Raw genomic sequence first — 27,115 nt, forward strand, 5'->3', positions numbered from 1 at the left:
CCGGTCCCATGGAACCCGTTACCATGTCTGTAACCCTTCTGCTTGGGGTACCTAGCACACAGGACCGGTTCCAGGCTCTGCTCAGTACGGTACCACCTCTATCGCTGCACGCGAAAAAAGAAAAGAGAAAAGGAAAACGTACCGGTCTCATTCAAGCGCAGTATAGTACCGTTTTAAATGCCTAGGTACCGCGGTACCAATTTAGTACCGGTATATCGGACAAGCCTACAATCACATAAAACTGACAAAAAACTGATAAAAACTTATCTTTTCTCATCACATTCTGGTTCTTTTAAACAACTAAATAGTCTTTTATTTAGTTTGTCAAAGCAATAACAAATGCATCGACATGAGAGCATCAGTTAAGCAAAAACAATCCAGCAAAATAAAAAATCTTCCCACTGCTTCACTGAAGCATCACTACACCAGACCACCACTGAAACTTTGATAAGGTTTTATAAATATTTATTAAAGTCATCACCAGCACTCGTCTCCATAAGGAAACCGACCAAACTCGACCTGCCGAATGTTTTGAGGGCGATTCTGCTGTAATACGTTGACTTTTACGGTCAATAAATGTTAAATAAGCTGCACAATGGACATCGTATAAAACACAACAAAAGACATTTCAAATCAAGCTTTTGTAACAAAGCTAAATTAAATATAAAACAGCGGCTTAGGCAAAACTGTCTCTTTCTGTGATCAATGTGCAAAGAGTTGCAGCGTTAGAAAAAACAGGAACTTGTTAGTGGTGTCGAATAGTCCGGCGGGCGGGAGTGTGCACATAAAACCTAATTTCTACGTCATGCTACAAAGGAAAGCGGCACTTTGTCTTAACGGAAAAGGCATGCATGGGACGCGACTTTCAAATACTGGATCTGTGCTTAAGGTTTCCGGAGATGGCAGGATCCCAGGACCGTGTGGGTTCACCAGCGTTCAGTCCGTGAACTCAAAGAGCAGAATGAGTCAGGTCCACAAACTGCTGACTTTAAGGGCTTCTGTGATGCACGGCGGCATTCCTCAGGGATCTACTCGAGGCCCAGGGAGAAGTTTATCCCGTGAACAATACCGATGATGATGGGCTGCCAGGCCACTAAATATCTGAGCCAGTCGAGCAGCTGTCCGTACAAAACGTGAGTCTTCTCCCAGCTGGACAGAGATGAAGGAATTAAGGAGGCATCTGAGCAATAATCAGAAAAAAAAAAAAAAAAACATTTTGTAGGCACAGTAAAGTCAAAACTAAACAGGATGCCAGTCTACATGCAGTGGCAGTGTGGGACACATTGGGAGGCAAGTGATGCTGTGGAAAAATCACCACTTTTTGGGCATTTTTAGTCTAACGAAATCCACATTTTCCTTAATTTTGTTCTGTTCGGTCGGAATGAGGGGAGACTGTAACAGAGAGAAGATCAATTTCAAAAACCTTTTCTGCATCCTGTTGTAATTAAATGAACATTTTAATTTATGTTTTCAACGTTTTCTTTATAGCAGGTTGTAAGAACACATATTGAAGGAGTTGATTGGCCCAAAATCTCAAAATTGACCAATGCATGAAAAATCACTGTTTTTGCCTGCCGTGTCTCGCCTTAAAATTTCACTGAACCAAACCCACAGAAAACTTACTCTAAAATCAGAATTTAAGAGTTTCTGACTGTGGATATCTTTAATCTATCAAAGCTTGGCCTATTTTACTGGATTTAAATGGAAAATCTAAAGCTGATATCAAGCTGATATCGCTTCATGTTTCTTTTTCTCGTAGAACTAAGGCTGTGTTCGAAACCGCATACTTCTCCCACTACTCTCATACTAACTTTAACTTTTTTTAAGTTCTCGGATGCATACTAGATTCTCCTAAATGTTGGGTATGCATCATGAGGTTACTACTCGTACTCAAACTACCCAAGATGCAACGTAACGTGACGTTGCCGATTGTCATTTCCGGTCAAAACGGCAGTTTCAAGCTAGCTACAACGAGGGTAGGTTCACTTCCTGTTTTCAAAACAAAAGCACCAATTGTATCGTAATGGCTTTCCCTATGATAAAAGGCAACGGGTATTTTATTTTGTGAAAATAACCGGAAGTGCGTTGCTCACTGCGGCTAGCTTTAGTAGCACCGAATTCGTGGGAACAAAATTGTAGATAGCCGGTATTTTGTCAGGTTTCCAACACGTTGGGGATCTAAACGACTACTTTCTCACCTGAAAATGTTTCAAATGTTGCTAAAGTTTACAGAGTTTAGAGCTTAACGGTGCGGTCGCGCGACGTTATTACATACAAAGTCAATGCAAAGACGCGGATTCGAGCCGGTGGCGCGATGGGGCCCGCGCGGTGAGGCGAATGCCGCCGCGAGAGTGAAAAGATGAGAATCCGCGCAAGTTAAAAAAAATCCAACTTTGGCGAAATATTCGCGTCAGACAGCCTATCAGCGTTGAGATTCTGGACGACAGTGACGTGGAGACAGATGGACAGGCGCTCCGCAGCTGAAAATGGAGCGCCTGTAGTTGGTGTCCTCCCGAGCAGGTCATCAAACTGGGTCCTGGTGGGCCTGGGGTGCCGCTGGAGGCGGACGTCATCCAGACGCAACTCCTGGAGAAGGCGGTGAAATTATCCGAGCTGAGTGCACATCCGGATGATGTCACTGACCCAGACACGACGGCGTGTGCGTTTCAGACGAATCTCGGACTGCCACAACAAGAACGCGATGGTACTTATATCAGCCATGGTTGATGAGAGAATGAAATGGATCGCTCCATGAGCTATTCGTTCGTTTTTGACTCGCGCGAATGAGGCGAGTAAATTCAAATTACACCCGTGGCAACACTTGCCCGAGTAACGCGGTGCGATCATTCGTAAGTGAAATAAGCTTCAGGCCGGCTGATTTCGGCTCGGGCAGGAGGGAAATGCATTGTGGGTAAATGCTCTGCATACTGTCTGATCGATGAGTATGCAGTATGTAGTATGTAGTACGCAGTATGCGGTATGGAAGTATGCAGTATGTAGTATGTAGTACGCAGTATGCGGTATGGAAGTATGCAGTATGTAGTACGCAGTATGGAAGTATGCAGTATGTAGTATGTAGTACGAGGTATAGAAGTATGCAGTATGAAGTATGCAGTATGTAGTATGTAGTACGAGGTATAGAAGTATGCAGTATGTAGTATGCAGTATGCGGTATAGAAGTATGCAGTCTGTAGTATGTAATATGTAGTATGCAGTATGTAGAATGTAGTAAGTAGTATGTAGTATGCAGTATGTAATATGGAAGTATGCAGCATGTAGTATGCAGTATGTAGAATGTAGTATGCAGTATGTAGTATGTAGTATGCAGTATGTAATATGGAAGTATGCGGTATGTAGTATGCAGTATGTAGAATGTAGTATGTAGTATGTAGGTATGTAATATGTAGTATGCAGTATGTAGTATGCAGTATGTAATATGGAAGTATGCAGCATGTAGTATATAGTATGTAGAATGTAGTATGCAGCATGTAGTATGTAGTATGTAGTATGTACTATGCGGTATGCAGTATGTAGTATGTAGTATGCGGTATGGAAGTATGTAGTATGCGGTTTCGAACACAGCCCAAGTCTTTGTTAACACTCCTCATGACGTTTGGACACAAACAAAGAGGATACGGGTTGTTCATCATCCTCTTCATGTCGACCTTCTCGTTGCAGTACGGACACGTCTGCTTCTTACCCACGATGCACCAGCCGCGGATGCAGAACTCGTGGAATCTGGAGGGGCGGAGCAAGTTAAGGCTGAAAATAACGGTGGCCCATTCTCCGCAGCACACAAACTCGAGGCTTCTGAACCCCTGACCTGGATTCACACGCTAAACCCTGAACTGGACTTTCAACAAGGTGCTCAACTCTCCTCCGTGTCAGGATACATGTGTCCACAGGAGAGCTGGTAGGTATCCTCGATAAATCCCTCCTCCTCCACGTCCACCAGGATCCTCTGACCGCACACCGCGCAGATGTCATCGGTCAGGCTCCTGCTGGGGATGCCTCCCTTGGTGTAGTACTGAAAACAAGCCAAAGAAAACCACCGATTTACAGGGAAACAGTTCCTCAATGCTTCAATACTGAGGCATTATTTACGTTTGACTTTACCCCGATTGTAGAAGCCATGTAGTCAGAGCAGATTTCAGCGAAGTCTCTGCCCATGACGCCGTAGTAAAGACCGTAAAACAGCATGATCACACCGACGTCCATAGAGTCCTCCGCCTTGATTCTGCACAGCCGAACAAAGAGGTTAAAACCATGTAAGGAGGGGATGTGTTGGGTGGCGAGACGGTCAGCAAGTTAGCTTTGGTTTTGTTTGGTTTAAAGGGATAGTTCACCTCTTTTGACATGAAGCTGTATGACATCCCATACAATAACATTATTTTTTATGTTTTAAAAAATAATAATTTTATTGTCTTCTTGTGATTTTATGTAGCTGTAAAGCACTTTGAATTGCCTTGTGTACGAATTGTGCTCTACAAATAAAATTGCCTTGCCTTGCCATACTAGCAATATTATTCATGAACATCTTCTTACCCCCTGCTGCGTCCTGTGAGCAGAGTTCCAGCCTCGTTTTGGTGTTGATGAAGGTAGTAAGGCTCGTTGGCTGGGGTTTAAAAAATAAAGCGTTTTGCTTCTCAAAACAATATGCGTTCAACAGAGTAATACATTTGCATCACAAAATGGTTCTCCAGGCATAAGTCAGACCTCACAATCGCTTGGTGCTATTTTCTCTCCCTTCGTATCACTGCGGGCTGTGTAAACTGTGCAGACCGAAGTGCAGTTACGGTGTTTGCTACTCGGTCTGCACTTCGGTATGGCACGATTTTGTGATGAAAATGTATTACTCTTTTGAAGAAGCAAAACGCTTTATTTTTTAAACCCCAGCCAACTAGCCGGACTACTTTCGTCAACGCCAAAGACGAGGCTGGAACTCGGCTCACAGGACGCAGCAGGGGGTAAGAAGATGTTCAGAAATGATGTTGCTGATATGGGATGTCATACAGCTTCATGTCAAAAGAGGCGAACTATCCCTTTAAAGTCAGAACAATCCAGAGAAATGAAGATATGGAGAAGGAGAAGGAGAGAAACCACAAACAGCACCGATCCTCACGTTGAACTGGATCACCGCCTCCGCCAACACCACTTTAACTACGTCTCTGGGCTGGGTGGACCAAATGGCTTGAATTGGACTTTATTATTTAAGCGCCTTGAGATGACATTTGTTGTATTTGGCGCTATATAAATAAAAATGAAATTTCAGCAACAATATTCATGTAATTTGTGAAAAGATTGTAGCTCAGTCACGCTCCACATTCAAACTACTGAAGGCGTTTTTTTTTAGATTTACCGTCGAACCTTAAAACGGCGCCAGTGACTCACCTGAAGAAGACGTTGAAGCCGAACATCGTGAACATGATGGCCAGGTAGCCCAGAACTCCCACTGCGTAACTCAGCTTGTAGATGAGCAGGAACCACTTGTAGACCATCCTGAAAAATGAACGACGCAGGGTGAGTGCGACAAACAGCTCACACCGTCACAGACTTCGTAGATGATCGTTAACGATAAACTCTAAAACTCCGAGGGTGAGGAGGATCGGAAAGTGTGGCCTCAGCCATCAGTCGCCATCCTACAGCCATCCCACAGCCATCAGACGCCATCCCACAGCCATCAGACGCCATCCCACAGCCATCAGACGCCATCCTACAGACACCCCACAGCCATCAGACGCCATCCTACAGCCATCAGACGCCATCCTACAGCCATCAGACGCCATCCTACAGACACCCCACAGCCATCAGACGCCATCCTACAGCCATCAGACGCCATCCTACAGCAATCAGACGCCATCCTACAGCAATCAGACGCCATCCCACAGCCATCAGACGCCATCCCACAGCCATCAGACGCCATCCTACAGCAATCAGACGCCATCCTACAGCAATCAGACGCCATCCCACAGCCATCAGACGCCATCCCACAGCCATCAGACGCCATCCCACAGCCATCAGACGCCATCCCACAGCCATCAGACGCCATCCCACAGCCATCAGACGCCATCCTACAGCAATCAGACGCCATCCCACAGCAATCAGACGCCATCCCACAGCCATCAGACGCCATCCCACAGCCATCAGACGCCATCCCACAGCCATCCCACAGCCATCAGACGCCATCCTACAGCCATCCCACAGCCATCAGACGCCATCCTACAGCCATCAGACGCCATCCTACAGTCATCAGACGCCATCCTACAGCCATCAGACGCCATCCTACAGCCATCAGACGCCATCCTACAGACACCCCACAGCCATCAGACGCCATCCTACAGCCATCAGACGCCATCCTACAGCCATCAGACGCCATCCTACAGCCATCAGACGCCATCCTACAGCCATCAGACGCCATCCTACAGCAATCAGACGCCATCCCACAGCAATCAGACGCCATCCCACAGCCATCAGACGCCATCCCACAGCCATCAGACGCCATCCCACAGCCATCAGACGCCATCCCACAGCCATCAGACGCCATCCCACAGCCATCAGACGCCATCCCACAGCCATCAGACGCCATCCCACAGCCATCCCACAGCCATCAGACGCCATCCTACAGCCATCCCACAGCCATCAGACGCCATCCTACAGCCATCAGACGCCATCCTACAGTCATCAGACGCCATCCTACAGCCATCAGACGCCATCCTACAGCCATCAGACGCCATCCTACAGACACCCCACAGCCATCAGACGCCATCCTACAGCCATCAGACGCCATCCTACAGCCATCAGACGCCATCCTACAGCCATCAGACGCCATCCTACAGCCATCAGACGCCATCCTACAGCCATCAGACGCCATCCCACAGCAATCAGACGCCATCCCACAGCCTTCAGACGCCATCCCACAGCCATCAGACGCCATCCCACAGCCATCAGACGCCATCCCACAGCCATCCCACAGCCATCAGACGCCATCCCACAGCCTTCAGACGCCATCCCACAGCCATCTGACGCCATCAGACGCCATCCCACAGCCATCTGACGCCATCCCACAGCAATCAGACGCCATCCTACAGCCATCAGACGCCATCCCACAGCCATCAGACGCCATCCCACAGCCATCAGACGCCACCCCACAGCTATCAGACGCCATCCTACAGCAATCAGACGCCATCCTACAGCAATCAGACGCCATCCCACAGCCATCAGACGCCATCCCACAGCCATCAGACGCCATCCCACAGCCATCCCACAGCCATCAGACGCCATCCTACAGCCATCCCACAGCCATCAGACGCCATCCTACAGCCATCAGACGCCATCCTACAGTCATCAGACGCCATCCTACAGCCATCAGACGCCATCCTACAGCCATCAGACGCCATCCTACAGACACCCCACAGCCATCAGACGCCATCCTACAGCCATCAGACGCCATCCTACAGCCATCAGACGCCATCCTACAGCCATCAGACGCCATCCTACAGCCATCAGACGCCATCCTACAGCAATCAGACGCCATCCTACAGCAATCAGACGCCATCCCACAGCCATCAGACGCCATCCCACAGCCATCAGACGCCATCCCACAGCCATCAGACGCCATCCCACAGCCATCAGACGCCATCCCACAGCCATCAGACGCCATCCTACAGCAATCAGACGCCATCCTACAGCAATCAGACGCCATCCCACAGCCATCAGACGCCATCCCACAGCCATCAGACGCCATCCCACAGCCATCAGACGCCATCCTACAGCAATCAGACGCCATCCTACAGCAATCAGACGCCATCCCACAGCCATCAGACGCCATCCCACAGCCATCCCACAGCCATCAGACGCCATCCTACAGCCATCCCACAGCCATCAGACGCCATCCTACAGCCATCAGACGCCATCCTACAGTCATCAGACGCCATCCTACAGCCATCAGACGCCATCCTACAGCCATCAGACGCCATCCTACAGACACCCCACAGCCATCAGACGCCATCCTACAGCCATCAGACGCCATCCTACAGCCATCAGACGCCATCCTACAGCCATCAGACGCCATCCTACAGCCATCAGACGCCATCCTACAGCCATCAGACGCCATCCCACAGCAATCAGACGCCATCCCACAGCCTTCAGACGCCATCCCACAGCCATCAGACGCCATCCCACAGCCATCTGACGCCATCCCACAGCAATCAGACGCCATCCTACAGCCATCAGACGCCATCCCACAGCCATCAGACGCCACCCCACAGCTATCAGACGCCATCCCACAGCCATCAGACGCCATCCCACAGCTATCAGACGCCATCCTACAGCCATCAGACGCCATCCTACAGCAATCAGACGCCATCCTACAGCCATCAGACGCCACCCCACAGCCATCAGACGCCATCCTACAGCCATCAGACGCCATCCCACAGCCATCAGACGCCATCCCACAGCCATCAGACGCCACCCCACAGCTATCAGACGCCATCCTACAGCCATCAGACGCCACCCCACAGCCATCAGACGCCATCCTACAGCCATCAGACGCCACCCCACAGCCATCAGACGCCATCCTACAGCCATCAGACGCCACCCTACAGCCATCAGACGCCATCCCACAGCCATCAGACGCCATCCCACAGCCATCAGACGCCATCCTACAGCCATCAGACGCCATCCCACAGCCATCAGACGCCATCTTACAGCAATCAGACGCCATCCCACAGCCATCAGACGCCATCCTACAGCCATCAGACGCCATCCCACAGCCATCAGACGCCATCCTACAGCCATCAGACGCCATCCTACAGCAATCAGACGCCATCCCACAGCCATCAGACGCCATCCCACAGCCTTCAGACGCCATCCCACAGCCATCAGACGCCATCCCACAGCCATCAGACGCCATCCCACAGCCATCCCACAGCCATCAGACGCCATCCCACAGCCTTCAGACGCCATCCCACAGCCATCTGACGCCATCCCACAGCAATCAGACGCCATCCTACAGCCATCAGACGCCATCCCACAGCCATCAGACGCCATCCCACAGCCATCAGACGCCACCCCACAGCTATCAGACGCCATCCTACAGCCATCAGACGCCACCCCACAGCTATCAGACGCCATCCCACAGCCATCAGACGCCATCCTACAGCCATCAGACGCCATCCCACAGCCATCAGACGCCACCCCACAGCCATCAGACGCCACCCCACAGCTATCAGACGCCATCCTACAGCCATCAGACGCCACCCCACAGCCATCAGACGCCATCCTACAGCCATCAGACGCCACCCTACAGCCATCAGACGCCATCCCACAGCCATCAGACGCCATCCTACAGCCATCAGACGCCATCCCACAGCCATCAGACGCCGCCCCACAGCCATCAGACACCCCACAGCCATCAGACGCTATCCTACAACCATCAGACGCCATCCTACAACCATCAGACGCCATCCTACAACCATCAGACACCCCACAGCCATCAGACGCCTCCAACCACCAGACGCCGCCCCACTTACCTCGGCGTCCTGCAGGACAGAGGCTTCCGGGTGGCTCTGAAGATGATGTAGCTGGTGATGACGGAGAACATCCCCCACATGGACAGAAATCTCCACCAGTACAGTTTGATGGTGAAGTAAAGAGGAACCACCCACATCTGGACCAGAGTCACCAGCTGGAGGGGGAGACGGACAGTTAATTATGCTGAAATGGTCATTTCTTCACTCCCACCCAAGATAGCTTTGGCTACAAATGACCCAGTTACAGTTATAGCCAAAGGCTCACGAGCGCAGCTCAGCTTGGGTTATGGGGCTCAAATATCATACGCCATCTCTGACATGAGTTAGGGCCAGATGAGGCCCAAGATAATTAGAACACATTACTTGGAAAAGAGACACATCCTGTACACTTTAACCATAGTAGGGGCCATCTGTTAAGAGCAGGTTTCACACAGGAAACTGAACGTTTCACAGCAAACTTTCACACAGGAAACTGAACGTTTCACAGCAAACTTAACCCGGTAAACTTAGTCTTAAAGTTAAAAGCCATCTTTTTCCCCAACGTTGAATACCAGTTTTCAACTTAACTGAAAACTTTCCTTGGGGGTAAATAAAGGTAATGATGGGTCCGACCTGACTTAGGCCTGAAACAAACACCCATGGATGTCTGGTGCTCTGTTGGAGAAGGCTGACTGAGCCTCAGCACTGATGTAAGGAGAAAGTACCCACAGATAATGGCCTCGGTTTGGATAAACAAAAGGCGATGCGCAGAGATGGGACCAAGTCACACATGTGCAAGTCTCAAGTCTTAGCTTTCAAGTCTTTAGTAAGTTCCAAGTAATTTTTTCTTGGGCAAGTCAAGTCACCTTATTATTGCAATTTTACCTGCAGAATCTGATCTTAATAAAGTGAAAAGACAAAGATATAAGTAACTGTCAGTAAACATCATTGGCCAATGTGTCCACCCCGTATCATATCAAGCTAACGTTAGCTAACTACCGACTAGGCTAACAGGATAATATTAGCTAATTTGACGAGCACTTACTGGTCAGAATGGATCTTTAAATGACGAACAAAGTTGGAAGTCGTCGTCTGGCTGTCTGAGATGTTGATGCCGCGTGTCTTGCACTGTGCTGTTCGTCTTTTGCCGTCAAAATGGTAATTACGAAAGCCGAAGACAATGGCCGTTTCTCAATACCCAAGTACACAAGTCCGTACTCGTGTGCTTACAAGTATGGACTTCTGAGCACACAAGCACGCTCATTGTGCATTTGGAACAGAAGCATCATCGCCGCTCGTGCCGCACTGCTTTCTGGGAAAGCAAGCTGTCTGAAGTCTACACAAGTCCCCACAGAAGCAAACTCGATAAAAATGGGTGGAGCAAGCACACGTCCGGGAATGTGGAGCGTACTCGTCCGGATGCGTACTTTGAATCGGAACAGTACTTGGTCCTTCGGTGATGACGTTTCAGAAGTACACGAGTACTGACAAGTACGCATATTGAGAAACGGCCAACGACTCTCGGTCCCGCTGACATGTTGATGCATATCTGATATGAGTTTATTCTCGCCAATAAACACTAAGGTATGCAGAGAGGGCATGACTGATTGACAGGGTAGGGATCCAATCATGACGCCATTCTCAGCCTGCGCTCCTACCGGATAATCCATGTTATTTTTTTAATTCATTTATTAATTTCATATTCAAACTGAAAACATGAACTGAATAACTCTCAAGTCATTCAAGTCATCGTAAGTCAAGTCAAGTGCCGAGTCTTTAACTTCCAAGTCCGAGTCGAGTCTTTTATTTTTTGTCAAGTCAAGTCACAAGTCATCAAAACAGCGACTCGAGTCGACTCAAGTCCAAGTCACAGTGACTCGAGTCGCCATCTCTAGCGTTACGAGACAGAAACTTTGTGAACCCCCCCCTCTCGCAGCGCTCACATTGTAGGATCGGTGGTGTCGCTGCTTCCATTGCACCAGGACTATCTGAGCCACCACCAGCGTGGCGATGAGGATCATCACCATCTCGGCGTGCATGGCCTCGTGCCCCCGGTGCTTCACGTGCAGACGCTCGTGCTGCATCCTGCCAAAGAGGAGAGTGGGGCATACACAAGAAGTCAGGGCTGAATATGAAGAGAGAGGACACATTCCTTCCTTTCTCTCAAAGAAGCTGCCTTTAGTTTCTCTTAGCGTTGGTAAATGTCTTGAGACTCGGGCCCTTACGATCACTGACCGAGTTGGTAACCTGGGAGTGTTGATAGACTCAGATCTGACTTTCAGCAGCCACATCAAAGCTGTCACCAAGGCAGCTTTTTACCACCTCAGAAACATCAACAGGATTAAAGGTTTCCAGGAGAAACTCCTCCATGCATTCATCTCCAGCAGACTCCAGCACTGTAACGCTCTTTTAACTGGACTTCCCAAAAAGAGCATTAAACATCTGCAGCTCATCCAGAACGCTGCTGCTGGAGTTTTAACCCGGACTAAGAGATCTGAACACATCACAGCAGCTTTAAAATCTTTACTCTGGCTTCCAGTCAGTCACAGAATAGATTTTAAAAGCCTGCTGATGGTTTACATCTGTGATATGTTCAGAGAATATAAAGCCAGCAGAGCTCTTAAGGCCCATTTATGCCCTACGGAACCGGACGAAATTCGTCTGTCCGGTCCATACGTTGCTCCCGGAGCTTCTGTTTATGCCTCCGTCCGTATTGCGCACGTCCGTAAGAAATCCTCTAGAGGGCGGTATATATTGAGTCATTGTCGGCCGCGGGTTTGAGAAACATGGCGTCAATTGAGGAAGTTGCAGTCATACAAATGTAAATACCCCCTGACCATCTCACAAATCCTCTCCTCCATTACCTGGCATTTTTAAATCTTAAAATGTTTTAATCTCCTACTCTTCGTTCTTCTTCTTCCTCCATAACTTCCGGAGCCAACACGCTCCTGACTCTCTACTGCCCCCACGAATTCCTCTGGTATTGCTCCGTTTCGCCCGGAGCTCACCGGATTGCTAAGCTCTTGACCTACGGACAAACTGACGGATGAAACGCCCCCCGTAACCGGGTGAAAGCGTACGTTTCCGTAGTTAACGTAGGGCATAAATGGGCCTTTAGATCCAAGGACTCAGGTCAGCTGGTCCAGTCCAGAGTCCAGACTAAACATGGAGAAGCAGCATTTAGCTGTTACGCTGCAAACAAGTGGAATAAACTGCCAGTGGAGATTAAACTTTCACCAAATGGAGACATTTTTAAATCCAGGTTAAAAACATTTCCGTTCTCATGTGTCTATGCATTAAATCTGCACGATATCTTTGAACTTATCTGGACTGTTGCTGGTTTTTAAATTCATTTAAATTAGTTTCTCTTTATATTATCTTATGTATTTTTAATGCTTCTTACGCTCCCTGCTGCAATACTTTTATTTAATGTGAAGCACTTAAAAAAAAACAAAAAAAACAATTTTTCTGTCTAATTTATTTTTTGGGTTTGTTTTTCGGGGTAATTTTTTTCTGTTTTTCTGGCTATTTTTACCTGGAAAAACAGAAAAAAATGACCCTGAAAAACAGAAAAAAAATAGCCAGAAAAACAGAAAAAAATTACCCGCAAAAACAAACCAAAAAATAAATTAGACAGAAAAACCGGAGTTTTTTTTTTTTTTTTAAGTGAATGCAATACGCTTCCGTAGTTTTGTACATGAAATGTGCTACAAATAAATGAGATTTGATTTGATTTGGACATGATGGCGGCGGAGGAACTGGCAGCTCTCACCTCCAGTTTTCTCTGTGTGTCATCTTCAGCAGGTCGTCCTGTAATGAGACAGAAATAGCAGCAGCTCAGAGGTCTGTGGGTCTCACTGGACACAGAAATGTAGGTTAGCACAACTTAGACGAGTGAAAGACGGCCATGTCCGCGGAATTCAATGAAATAAAGGTTATGTTACTGTGATAGAAAACGGACATTTCTTATCTACGTTAACACACGGCTGCGGTGCCACGTTGAGGAATCACACTAAGGGCTGTTAGCCGAGAAACCGTTAGAACAACACTAACGGCTGTTAGCCGAGAAACCGTTAGCCACGTTAACGGCCGTTTTCACTCATTTAAACAGTAACACGTTGACCGTTAGACAAACGGAACGGCATTGTTTAACAGGTGTACACTCACCTGGGGATGCACACCCGCCATCCTCTCTTTTCTGCCCTCCACTTGTGCAGTCCAGCCGGTGACAGGGGCAGTTAGCCACTGAGATACCGGTATGGCAACCCAAGAGGGTCACAACTGCCAGAGCGCTCATCGCTGTGTTTGGATCGTCCACACCAGGGGCGTTGCTGGGCATACAGCTGTACGGGGGCCCAGGCCCCCAGCCAGAACACCACTGCCTTACTGTCAAGAGGTGTGACCAGAATGGCATGTGTGGGTGGGCAGTTAGCTCATCTGGGGGGGCAGAAAACAATTAAAAAAAAAAAAAATCGGTGGAAAACCACTACTACAACCTCAAGCATAATAATAATAATAATAATAATAAAAATAAAAATAATAATAGTAATAATTCAATTCGGTAGTGAAAATATGGTCACACTGGCATAAATCATGACCGTCAATTTTGTTAACCGTGTGGAATTTTTTTTTTTTTTTGAGGGTTTAAATTCAAGTAGATACTTTGGGCACGACATCCAGCCAACTCCAGCTTTTTATTACCTTCATTAAGTCTACATTTCAGATCATTATATACAACAAAAAAATCCTAAAATGTGATAACAAAAAAATAAATAAAGCTATAAACTTTGCAGATATATACTTTTTTTTTCTGGCCATTTTTTTAGATGGACAGGGCATTTCTTAGGTGGGCAGGACTTGTTCCTGGATGGGCACTGCCCCCCCCCCCAGCCACGCCCCTGCTTACTGTAGACAGAAAATTAGCCTTTACTGGATGTATAAGAACATTTATTCAAATTTGCATGAACCTCAACAGGTTTAACAGAGCTATAGGCTACCTAAGCAAATAAAAAACACTTTTGAGTTCAGTCATTTAGCTTTTTAATTCCTTCTCCTCTTCCAATACTCTGCTCCTCATTCTGTTACAGCAACATGAAAAAAAAAAAAAAAAAAAAAAAAAAAAACACAATTTACTCTGCATGCATCCATTATGTATACAGGTACATTATGTATGTTGATGTATTCCATTCTCGTATAACCTTTTCAGTCTTTAAAAAGTTTTCCTGTTTCAATTTCCTCATGCCTAAGATAGTTTAGTAAATAGGCAAATAAATCAGACGTTACTCAACAGTTACTCAGTACTTGAGCACTTTTTTACTCTCACTCAAGTAATTATTTGGATGACTACTTTTTACTTGAGTCACATTATTCTAAAGTAACAGTACTTTTACTCGAGTACAATTTTTGGCCACTCTACCCACCTCTGGTTGTGCCTCACTGGTGAAATGTAAACGTCACACATGCCAAATAGAGGCATTGCAGAATTGTGAGTGATGACGGTGTCACGGAATAGAGTAGCACGAGTATCGAAGCCAGCTTGTCGTCACATAAGGCCTTTCAAGTCAGGACTAATGCACCTCTGTTGTGCTTTCTTCCAAAGATTGTTAAGCTCTGCAGCAGCCTGCTGATGATGCATTGATCTGAATCAGGTTTGTTGAAGCAGGGAAACATCCAAAACCCGCAGGACAGCGGCCCCTTGAGGACCGACTTTGGACATCCCTGCTCTGTACAGGCATTTTTCACCTGGGTAATCCAATATTAACACTCAGACTGCTTCAATGCAGAAAGCTGTGCAATGTCAAGGTTACCCCAAAAGGTGGTGCTGTTCACTCTAGAAAGCTCATAAATTAAGTCAGACAAGTAGGTCCAAGCTTTTGAAATGAATCTTTGGTTTGTTACAAATGAGAGTTTAGCATTACTAGCTTATTAAGTTTAATATCTTACTAGAGTAGAATCTTGCAGTTTACTTTGTTTAGAAGTACATGAGAATAAAACAGGTTAACGTAGAACAATTGTAGAATTAAGCATTTAAAAACAGCGCTTTAGTATTTTCTTACCATGGCCTCTTTGAATGTGTATCAATATTAAACTTGTGTTTAAAGTGTGAGGTCATTCAGTTCTGAGAAATTATCCCAAAGCAGCGTTTCAACATGGTACATTTATTTTTAAAGTCCTCTACATCCCTCAGCGGGGAGGGATTATGTTGTGTTTAGTGCTAAATAATTAGCATGTTGAGCTTTAGTTGAAATTGCAAAGGGCACAACAATAAGGCCGACTCAAACCACTTAGTTTCACTTTGCATCAGATGGATTTATTTCTTCAACACAAATCACACGAATCCAACTTTATAATGATGCGACAGAAGAAAAGAAGAAGTCCCATCATGTGAAATCGGCACCTTCTTTTCAACAGTGGACCTGTGGGAAGAAGGAAATTCAGTCACCAAAAAACACAACTCCAAGCTAATATTCACCACTAAAATTAAAGTCGCTCAGACATCCAAGGAAGGTTTGGGCCATCTTTGGTCGTGAGACCTCTGGTGGAAACTACGAATGGCAGGGAAAAGCATCATCACAGCGACTAGACCAACAAAAATAATGCCAACCTAAACATACACACCAGTTTCTCAATCATTGGTCAGCAATGTTAGGACTCTTCTGCTCTGTCATCGGTCCAAACAGCCCAGGGGAAAGATGATCAGCCTAAAATAACACGATAAGAGTTAGTTCTGAAAGAGAAGAACGGGAAGTTTACAACATCTACTGTTCGCTCAGACATCCAAGGAAGGTTTGGGCCATCTTTGGTCGTTAGACCTCTGGTGGAAACTACGAATGGCAGGGAAAAGCATCATCACAGCAACTAGAACAAAAAAATAATGCCAACCTAAACATACATACCAGTTTCTCAATCATTGGTCAGCAATGTTAGGACTCTGCTGCTTTGTCATCGGTCCAAACAGCCCCGGGGAAAGATGTTCAGCCTAAAATGAAACAACAAGTTTGCTTTGAAATGGGAAAACTCAAATAGAAAAAGAAATAAAAATGTAAATCTATTGTTCGCTCAGACATCCAAGGAAGGTTTGGGCCATCTTTGGTCGTGAGACCTCTGGTGGAAACTACGAATGGCAGGGAAAAGCATCATCACAGCGACCAGTGAGTACAGCTGGACTTCTAAAATTCCATATACTCCATCACTGCTGGATACCAACCTGGAACCAACCGCTGATGCAGGAGCTTCCTTCCACTGGAGACCAGCTAACGTAGCCCTCAGCAGAGACCGTGTACCTGAAACAAACATGTAGGATGTTAAGTTCTGGAGCACATGGGATGGGGCAGATGATATGGTCTACGTTTATATTATGTCGCTCAGACATCCAAGGAAGGTTTGGGCCATCTTTGGTCGTGAGACCTCTGGTGGAAACTACGAATGGCAGGGAAAAGCATCATCACAGCGACTGGAAGAAAAAGAATAATGTAACCTAAACACACATACCAGTTTCTGAATCATTGGTCAGCATTGTTGGGACTCTGCTGCTCCGTTATCTGTCCAAACAGCCCCGGGGAAAGATGTTCAGCCTAAAATGATACAACAAGTTTGCTTTGAAATGGAAGAACTCGATTAGGAAAAAATAAATAAATGCAAATCTATTGTTCGCTCAGACATCCAAGGAAGGTTTGGGCCATCTTTGGTCGTTAGACCTCTGGTGGAAACTACGAATGGCAGGGAAAAGCATCATCACAGCGAGAAGCAGACCAGATCAGAGCTGGTTAAGTCAATAACTGAACTATAGGTTTTATCCAGCTGGTGTCACAACCGTACAACTTCATAGAGATATTACGGATCTTAACCATAACTCCCTTTTAAGTATGGTGTGAATTTTCTAAATCCTTCCACAGTGGATGTTGCCGTATGGGACAAAATTAAGCCATCAAAGAAAGATGATCTCTTTGAATCTCAAAGTTTTTTTTCAGTCCATCCTCAGTTTATTGTTTACATTAAAACCAGTATCAGTGTAAGAGTAAAGTAGAACATGTCCAGGGTTTATTGGAAGGTAAAAAAAAAAAAATCTTTAGCCGACACCAGCTGTTAATGGCAGAGGAAACTAAGATTAAAATAAAAGTTGAAGCTCACCTGTCCACAGGTTTCTTTCTGCCTCTCGTGCTGAAAGAATAACCAGAATCCTCCATGTTGGCACAGCTTGGCATCCTCGCTGTGGTGTCCCTGAAGGTCGTGTTCCACAAACAACAAAGCAGCCCAACTTTTAGGGAGTCGCTGCAGACGTCCACAGAACAAGCAGGAACATTTAAAACCTGGAAAGAGAAGACGGAAATTAATGGATTCATTTAGATGCCAAATGAACAAAAGCGCATTTTTCTATGAAGATTTAACTCAATTATGGTCAGTTCAAGTCAAATATACAGAGACATTTAAGTCAAATTATACAGATAACACAATCAGTTTAAATTAAATACTATAGCTCACTGTTTATACTGACATATTAGTACTGTTAATTCAGTTAGTACTGCTCCACTTGCCACATTAATACAGATCTGCCACTGCCTTTTCAGCAACCATCTTTTAGCTTGTATGTATATATATATATATATATATATATATATTCTCCTCTATATTTTATTTTCATATTTATTGCGGTTTGCACCAGGGATAAGAAGGAAACGCCATTTCAATTCTCAGTGTGTCCTGTACATATGGCAGCATTGGTAATAAAGTTGACTTGACTAATCCCCATGTAGCTGTAACATGATTACCGTTTATAAAGCTTGAAAAACAACTTTTATTCCAGCTAACTAGCTCTCCATGTTTACATACTCGGACCATAATGCTTTCAGGATAAATAATCTAGTAAAACAAGACTTTAAAAATACTGAAACTAACTAAAAGTAGTGAAAAACAAAAAGATTTGATATATAAAAACAATCTTAGCACCATTTCCGCTAAAGATAACCCCCATGCTTCCACCACGTGGTACGCTGCTAAAGTGCAGTTTTAAATAAAGTTTTTTTAAACAAACTGCCCGTTATCGTCATAGAAACGCGGCTCGATTAAAGAAAAAAAAAAAAGCTAGAGTCCTTTAGAGTTACATTATCTTTACAACAGGAGACATCCACCGCCATCCGCTGCATTTACTCCTCATATCATGTAAATATCACCATCTAACAGCTAAATATAACCTATTTAAAAGGGATAATGTTTTTATTTAAGGTATAAAGACAATATTTAGGCCATATTTACCGTCATTGTCCGACCAGTCTCCGACTCCCCCACTGCTCCTGTTCAACTGACCGAAGGCGCGCTGCTCCGCCTTTTAAATACATCATGGAGGCTTCTAAATCTGGTTTGATGCGGTTTAGCGCCGCCTGCTGGTCCGGAGGCTGAAGTGAAACAGCTACAAGAGGTCGCCTAGCATGCTTTTCTGTGTTTTCTGGCTCGTCTCCAGCGTTAAAAATATAAATTATCACCTTAAATGTCACCAAAAGCTTTAAAAAAAGAGATACACATTTGTTTTAGTATGTTTATACAGAACTAATTTTATCCAATTCAATTCAAAGTCAAATCACAACAGATGTCATCTGTTCAAAGATGCAGTCCAATTCAAGCCACTTATTATCAGATTCTTAGGGATACAATCATAATCCAATCAAGTCAAATTAATTGAATTCCAAATTAGCCCAATTGAAATAATACCAATTTGAAAAAAAGTTGCCTAGCTAAGGAAGCCAACAGATTGAATTGAATCTTCTCTTCGATTCAATCCTGAGTGAAAAAAAACTCCCTTAATTAATTTAGGGTAAAGAATGTAAAGAAAGCTTCACATCTCAAACGGCTGCAGCTTTAAAATGGCCAGAGATAAAGACCCAAAGTTTCTGAAAGTAGTCGATTTAATCACCTAATTTGCATGTGATGACATCACCGATGACATCATTGCGTGGCGGCGTCTTGGATTCCACAACTTCCACCGACTTTCTTGTGGATTTTGAACACATTTACAAAGTTTTCTCTGAATTCATCAACACAACGACGAACAACGATAAACCAAATTATGATCTTTTTCATGTTTTAAAAAAAAATCATTTTACCCACATTAAAAACAACAGAAAATCAGTAAAATATCTTTCAATCGGATCCTGATTTATCAGCGTTTGAGTGGCCAATAACTGGTGTTTGTATCTGTTGGTTTCATTTGTTCTCAGACTCCAGAAATCACGAGTTAGAATAGAATAATTTTTATTGTCACTGTAGAACATTTTGAAACAGCGAGATGAGGTTGGGCAACAAAAGGCGATGACTAAATAAAGATAAACCACGACTGCCAGAAATAAATCTGTTAATGGTTCCTCGGCTGAAGCTGTCAGACAGGCTCAAAGCCTAGCAGAGGATGAGGAGCAGAAATAATCGTTAAATAAAAACTAGGGCTGGGCAACCATTAAAATATTTAATCTAATTAATCTCATGATTTTCCTGATTAATCATGATTAATCGCATTTGTACGCAAAATCCAAAATTGAATCCAAAAGTAGCGTATAGCTTTTAGCATTTAGTTTTATTTTAAATGTGCTGCCATATGAATGAAAGTGCCATAACATTTGTTGTGCAAACACACTTTTAACATCAGCATCTTTCTGTAGTTTTTATGTAGAAGCCTCGCTCCACTGTCTGTTTCCTTGAATGACTTGCTGCTATCAGTTGTGTGTTTTGCCTTTAAGTGATATTTTAGACTGGAACTACTACGCTGAGAAGACAATTCAACTTGGCAGTGTTTACAGATGACTTTGGTTCTGTCGACTCCGCCGTCTGGAAGAACTTTAAAATGAAAATGGCCGAGTAAAAGTTCCGTACCCTTCTCCATGTTTGGTGGATCCGCCGATTACTTTCTTTTCCTGTTCCACAGCAGACAGCAGCAGACTTTTACAAAATAAAAGCCTGTGAGCAGCAGACTTTTACAAAATAAAATAAATAATAAAACTTTATTTGATTTTAAACAGACTTTTACAATAATAAAAGCCTGCGTTAATGCGCGATTAAATATTTATCGCGTTAAATAATCAATGCGTTAACGCGATTATAACGAGTGAACTCGCCCAGCCCTAATAAAAACGATTCAGTCAGTGGCTTATAAACGCTCATGTTCTTATGTTTGATTGTATTACTGATATAATCTTTATCATTATTATTCTAACAAGTTGTCATGATCCCATTTCTACTCTGTAAATTAGATTTCTACTGAATTAATTCGTATCATTCTTGTTTTACTGTTTAACCAAAAGTCTGATTTTCTTTTTTTCTTTTTTTTCCGACTTTTTATTTCTCATTATTACCTCATCAATCCTTCCGGAAACATCTGATTTGTTCACACAAAGTCAAAAGACCCGAGTGTTGTCAGACTCCCAAACGCCACCTCACGACTGACAGATGCATGAACCAATCAGCTCGCTGCCCCCGTCTTGCACCCGATTGGTTGCCGCACGGCTATCTATGACGCTCCACCCTCCCCCCTGTTCTCAGCTCTTCCTGCTCATGGTGCTGCTGGTGCTGCTGCTGCAAGCTGCTGGTGTTGCCGTGACGATGAAATCCTCCCCCCTCCCACATGCTTGCACACACACACACACACACACACACACACAGGAGAGGCAGCAAACAAGACGGTATCATGACGCGATGGCTTCAGGCTGGAAAACAGACACTGATCATCCAGAAAATATGGTGAGTGCAGGCTTTATTTTCTGGGATGAGAGGACAGGAAGATGGGTGGATGGATGGATGGATGGATGGATGGATGGATGGATGGATGGATGGATGGGTGGGTGGGTGGATGGATGATGGACAGATGGAGGAATGTTTGAGGATGACAGCAGCAGCTGTAGCATGCCTGGGAGAGAGGGATGAAGGATAGAGGAGTGGAGGAAATGAGGATGGACAGATTGAATGAATGAACGCAGGCATGAACTGATCCACCTCAGCTTTAGAGCAAAAACAAGTGTCTGTGTGTGTGTGTGTGTGTGTGTGTGTGTGTTTGTGGTTGGGTGGGTGCGTAGGTGGGAGGGTGTGTGTGCTGTCAGGCCTGTATGAACGCGTTAGCATCCCGAGTGCTAACAGTAACAGGAGGTACGTCACTTCTGTGAACAGAAACTGGGCCGATCGTCTCGTTTTCACAGCTCCACTCTGCTCTGTGCACACGTACAGAATCCAGACGGGTCAGAGGCTGGGCCGACAGGGGGGGTTTATGTGTGAGACGACGTTTAAAGTTATTATTTCTGCTTAAAAAGTCAGTCACGTGACCAAAAAGAGAAAAAATGAATCCAAAACAACTATGAACGGATATTAAATCCCAACAGAGACAAGAACTACGATAAAAATGACCACACTGAGATGTACACATGGACATAAAACTATTGTAAATTGTATTGTAAAGTCAGCTAAAAATAGATAATAAGACATCAAATAACTATAACGAGAGAGACACTGAACGACCAGTCAGATCTAAAGTGGTTGTAGCAAAATAGCTGAAAAAGGGCACAAAATGGGCACGAAAAGACACAAGACTGTTAAAAAAAGCCCCAAAATTACTGTTAAGATGCAAAACGATAAAAGGAGAAAACATGAAAATGATGAGCAACAAGACAAGAGAAAGAAAACAGAAATTTACAACAAAAATCTCTAAACAGCAACAAGAAAAGTGGTGAGAAGAATGAAATGATTGTTAAAAAAAAAACATCCAAAACAACTATAAAGATTAAAATGGAAACAACTACAGATGCACCGTCACTGACAAAAAGCACACAAAATAACTCCAAAGAGATTTGAAATGACAACGAAGAAAGATGTTCAAAATGTCTATGGAGACACATTACATACAAAGGAAACCACAAAAAGACATAAAAGACTCAAATCAGAAGCAAAATAAGTACAAAGAGACACAGAAATGCAAAACTACTACAAAGATGCAACATGATGCTGGCAAGATGCACACTGACCACAAAGAGAGCAACAAAATCAATAAAACAATGTAACATTTTATTAAAATGACGTTTAAAACAACTGAGAAGGACACACAAAATACCTTTGAAGAGGACTAATAAAGACAAAAATTATGAACTGGAGCAGAACAACAACAATGAGATTTAAAAAATGCTTCTCAAGAGATGCAACAAATTACAGTACAATTACAGAGTACAAAAACACTCATATGAGAAGCAAAACAACAAAAACCGCAAGAAAATGGCAATAAAGATATCTAAAACTGCTAAAAAAATACACAAAATATCTACAAACTACACCCAAAATGACCAAGAGAAGATATGTCAACCGCAGTAAGATGCAAATCGACCACAAAAAGATACAAAATTACCGCAGTAAGATGCAAATCAACCACAAAAACAGACAAAATTACCGCAGTAAGATGCAAATCAACCACAAAAAGATACAAAATAACCGCAGTAAGATGCAAATCGACCACAAAAACATACAAAATAACCGCAGTAAGATGCAAATCGACCACAAAAAGATACAAAATAACCGCAGTAAGATGCAAATCGACCACAAAAAGACACAAAATAACCGCAGTAAGATGCAAATCGACCACAAAAAGATACAAAATAACCGCAGTAAGATGCAAATCGACCACAAAAAGACACAAAATAACCGCAGTAAGATGCAAATCAACCACAAAAAGATACAAAATTACCGCAGTAAGATGCAAATCGACCACAAAAAGATACAAAATAACCGCAGTAAGATGCAAATCAACCACAAAAAGATACAAAATAACCGCAGTAAGATGCAAATCGACCACAAAAACATACAAAATAACCGCAGTAAGATGCAAATCGACCACAAAAAGATACAAAATAACCGCAGTAAGATGCAAATCGACCACAAAAAGATACAAAATAACCGCAGTAAGATGCAAATCAACCACAAAAAGATACAAAATAACCGCAGTAAGATGCAAATCAACAGCAAAAAGATACAAAATAACCGGAGTAAGATGCAAATCAACAGCAAAACGATACAAAATAACCGCAGTAAGATGCAAATCAACAGCAAAAAGATACAAAATAACCGGAGTAAGATGCAAATCAACAGCAAAACGATACAAAATAACCGCAGTAAGATGCAAATCAACCACAAAAAGATACAAAATAACCGGAGTAAGATGCAAATCAACAGCAAAACGATACAAAATAACCGCAGTAAGATGCAAATCAACCGCAAAAAGATACAAAATAACCGCAGTAAGATGCAAATCAAACACAAAAAGATACAAAATAACCGCAGTAAGATGCAAATCAACCACAAAAAGACACAAAATAACCGCAGTAAGATGCAAATCAACCACAAAAAGATACAAAATAACCAGAGAAAGATGCAAATCAACCACAAAAAGACACAAAATAACCACAGTAAGATGCAAATCGACCACAAAAAGATACAAAGTAACCGCAGTAAGATGCAAATCAACCACAAAAAGATACAAAATAACCGCAGTAAGATGCAAATCAACCACAAAAAGACACAAAATAACCGCAGTAAGATGCAAATCGACCACAAAAAGACACAAAATAACCGCAGTAAGATGCAAATCGACCACAAAAAGATACAAAATAACCGCAGTAAGATGTAAATCGACCACAAAAAGATACAAAATAACCGCAGTAAGATGCAAATCGACCACAAAAAGATACAAAATAACCGCAGTAAGATGCAAATCGACCACAAAAAGATACAAAATAACCGCAGTAAGATGCAAATCGACCACAAAAAGATACAAAATAACCGCAGTAAGATGCAAATCGACCACAAAAAGATACAAAATAACCGCAGTAAGATGCAAATCGACCACAAAAAGATACAAAATAACCGCAGTAAGATGCAAATCGACCACAAAAAGATACAAAATAACCGCAGTAAGATGCAAATCGACCACAAAAAGATACAAAATAACCGCAGTAAGATGCAAATCAACCACAAAAAGATACAAAATAACCGCAGTAAGATGCAAATCAACAGCAAAAAGATACAAAATAACCACAGTAAGATGCAAATCAACCACAAAAAAACGCAAAATAACCGCAGTAAGATGCAAATCAACCACAAAAAGATACAAAATAACCACAGTAAGATGCAAATCAACCACAAAAAGATACAAAATAACCGCAGTAAGATGCAAATCAACAGCAAAACGAAACAAAATAACCGCAGTAAGATGCAAATCAACCGCAAAAAGATACAAAATAACCGCAGTAAGATGCAAATCAAACACAAAAAGATACAAAATAACCGCAGTAAGATGCAAATCAACCACAAAAAGACACAAAATAACCGCAGTAAGATGCAAATCTACCACAAAAAGATACAAAATAACCACAGAAAGATGCAAATCAACCACAAAAAGACACAAAATAACCACAGTAAGATGCAAATCGACCACAAAAAGATACAAAGTAACCGCAGTAAGATGCAAATCAACCACAAAAAGATACAAAATAACCGCAGTAAGATGCAAATCAACCACAAAAAGACACAAAATAACCACAGTAAGATGCAAATCAACCACAAAAAGACACAAAATAACCGCAGTAAGATGCAAATCAACCCTAAAAAGACACAAAATAACCGCAGTAAGATGCAAATCGACCACAAAAAGACACAAAATAACCGCAGTAAGATGCAAATCAACCACAAAAAGATATAAAATAACCGCAATAAGATGCAAATCAACCACAAAAAGACACAAAATAACCGCAGTAAGATGCAAATCAAACACAAAAAGACACAAAATAACCGCAGTAAGATGCAAATCAACCACAAAAAGACACAAAATAACCGCAGTAAGATGCAAATCAACCACAAAAAGATACAAAATAACCACAGAAAGATGCAAATCAACCACAAAAAGACACAAAATAACCACAGTAAGATGCAAATCAACCACAAAAAGATACAAAATAACCACAGAAAGATGTAAATCGACCACAAAAAGATACAAAGGAACCGCAGTAAGATGCAAATCAACCACAAAAAGACACAAAATAACCGCAGTAAGATGCAAATCAACCCCAAAAAGACACACAATAACCGCAGTAAGATGCAAATCAACCCCAAAAAGACACAAAATAACCGCAGTAAGATGCAAATCAACCACAAAAAGATATAAAATAACCGCAATAAGATGCAAATCAACCACAAAAAGACACAAAATAACCGCAGTAAGATGCAAATCAAACACAAAAAGACACAAAATAACCGCAGTAAGATGCAAATCAAACACAAAAAGATACAAAATAACCGCAGTAAGATGCAAATCAACCCTAAAAAGACACAAAATAACCACAGTAAGATGCAAATCAACCACAAAAAGACACAAAATAACCGCAGTAAGATTCAAATCAACCACAAAAAGATACAAAGTAACCGCAGTAAGATGCAAATCAACCACAAAAAGACACAAAATAACCGCAGTAAGATGCAAATCAACCCTAAAAAGACACAAAATAACCGCAGTAAGACTCAAATCAACCACAAAAAGATACAAAATAACCGCAGTAAGATGCAAATCAACCACAAAAAGACACAAAATAACCGCAGTAAGATGCAAATCAACCCTAAAAAGACACAAAATAACCGCAGTAAGACTCAAATCAACCACAAAAAGATACAAAATAACCGCAGTAAGATTCAAATCAACCACAAAAAGACACAAAATAACCGCAGTAAGATGCAAATCAACCACAAAAAGACACAAAATAACCGCAGTAAGATGCAAATACACCACAAAAAGATACAAAATAACCACAGAAAGATGCAAATCAACCACAAAAAGACACAAAATAACCACAGTAAGATGCAAATCAACCACAAAAAGATACAAAATAACCACAGAAAGATGCAAATCGACCACAAAAAGATACAAAGGAACCGCAGTAAGATGCAAATCAACCACAAAAAGACACAAAATAACCGCAGTAAGATGCAAATCAACCCCAAAAAGACACACAATAACCGCAGTAAGATGCAAATCAACCCCAAAAAGACACAAAATAACCGCAGTAAGATGCAAATCAACCACAAAAAGATATAAAATAACCGCAGTAAGATGCAAATCAACCACAAAAAGATACAAAATAACCGCAGTAAGATGCAAATCAAACACAAAAAGACACAAAATAACCACAGTAAGATGCAAATCAACCGCAAAAAGATACAAAATAACCGCAGTAAGATGCAAATCAACCACAAAAAGACACAAAATAACCGCAATAAGATGCAAATCAACCACAAAAAGATACAAAATAACCACAGTAAGATGCAAATCAACCACAAAAAGATACAAAATAACCACAGAAAGATGCAAATCCAACACAAAAAGACACAAAATAACCACAGTAAGATGCAAATCAACCGCAAAAAGATACAAAATAACCGCAGTAAGATGCAAATCAACCACAAAAAGACACAAAATAACCGCAGTAAGATGCAAATCAACCACAAAAAGACACAAAATAACCGCAGTAAGATGCAAATCAACCGCAAAAAGACACAAAATAACCACAGTAAGATGCAAATCAAACACAAAAAGACACAAAATA

General features: G+C 43.0%; 2 protein-coding genes, 1 long non-coding RNA gene and 5 other non-coding genes across 9 annotated transcripts in view; 1 reads left to right on the forward strand and 7 right to left on the reverse strand.

The window, feature by feature from the left end:
• Positions 1–367: 367 nt before the first annotated feature.
• Positions 368–13,794, reverse strand: rnf175 (ring finger protein 175). The gene is made up of 9 exons (XM_075450860.1): positions 13,677–13,794; positions 13,282–13,319; positions 11,453–11,594; positions 9,531–9,685; positions 5,392–5,499; positions 4,117–4,237; positions 3,894–4,027; positions 3,637–3,738; positions 368–1,149 (listed from the first exon to the last, which is right to left on the reverse strand). Exons 1-9 carry the CDS (start codon positions 13,695–13,697, stop codon positions 1,029–1,031), a joined length of 942 nt encoding a protein of 313 aa, XP_075306975.1. The 5' UTR covers positions 13,698–13,794; the 3' UTR covers positions 368–1,028.
• A 2,003-nt stretch (positions 13,795–15,797) lies between these two features.
• LOC142368646 (uncharacterized) lies at positions 15,798–18,839 on the reverse strand. Its single transcript, XR_012767401.1, has 7 exons — positions 18,762–18,839; positions 17,640–17,818; positions 17,001–17,083; positions 16,717–16,792; positions 16,406–16,488; positions 16,128–16,210; positions 15,798–15,925 (listed from the first exon to the last, which is right to left on the reverse strand). It is a non-coding gene; the product is annotated as an uncharacterized LOC142368646 (long non-coding RNA).
• Positions 15,996–16,088, reverse strand: LOC142369555 (small nucleolar RNA SNORD14). The gene has a single exon (XR_012767636.1). It is a non-coding gene; the product is annotated as a small nucleolar RNA SNORD14 (small nucleolar RNA).
• On the reverse strand, positions 16,275–16,367 carry LOC142369558 (small nucleolar RNA SNORD14). The gene has a single exon (XR_012767639.1). It is a non-coding gene; the product is annotated as a small nucleolar RNA SNORD14 (small nucleolar RNA).
• Positions 16,565–16,657, reverse strand: LOC142369556 (small nucleolar RNA SNORD14). Its single transcript, XR_012767637.1, has one exon. It is a non-coding gene; the product is annotated as a small nucleolar RNA SNORD14 (small nucleolar RNA).
• Positions 16,870–16,962, reverse strand: LOC142369557 (small nucleolar RNA SNORD14). Its single transcript, XR_012767638.1, has one exon. It is a non-coding gene; the product is annotated as a small nucleolar RNA SNORD14 (small nucleolar RNA).
• On the reverse strand, positions 17,160–17,252 carry LOC142369576 (small nucleolar RNA SNORD14). The gene has a single exon (XR_012767656.1). It is a non-coding gene; the product is annotated as a small nucleolar RNA SNORD14 (small nucleolar RNA).
• Positions 18,840–21,050: 2,211 nt separating the features above from the next.
• trim2b (tripartite motif containing 2b) overlaps positions 21,051–27,115 on the forward strand; it is a 34,253-nt gene continuing 28,188 nt past the window's right edge. For both annotated transcript variants that reach the window (XM_075451089.1, XM_075451090.1), the window contains exon 1: positions 21,051–21,230. The gene's annotated coding sequence lies outside the window, so the exon portion shown is untranslated. The remainder of the gene's footprint in view (positions 21,231–27,115) is intronic.

Source organism: Odontesthes bonariensis, chromosome 19, assembly GCF_027942865.1.
Source record: "Odontesthes bonariensis isolate fOdoBon6 chromosome 19, fOdoBon6.hap1, whole genome shotgun sequence".
In the NCBI taxonomy this organism is placed as follows: Eukaryota; Metazoa; Chordata; class Actinopteri; order Atheriniformes; family Atherinopsidae; genus Odontesthes; species Odontesthes bonariensis.

Bases quoted from the DNA above. Each gene is read 5' to 3' on its own strand.
- rnf175 (XM_075450860.1), bottom strand. From the start codon at position 13,697: ATGGCGGGTGTGCATCCCCAG. The intron at 5,500-9,530 runs GTAAGTGGGGCG...TTCATTTTTCAG, and splicing joins CTGTCCTGCAGGACGCCGAG to GATGGTCTACAAGTGGTTCC. The intron at 1,150-3,636 runs GTATCCTCTTTG...ATCTCTGTCCAG, and splicing joins AAGAGGATGATGAACAACCC to CTGGGAGAAGACTCACGTTT.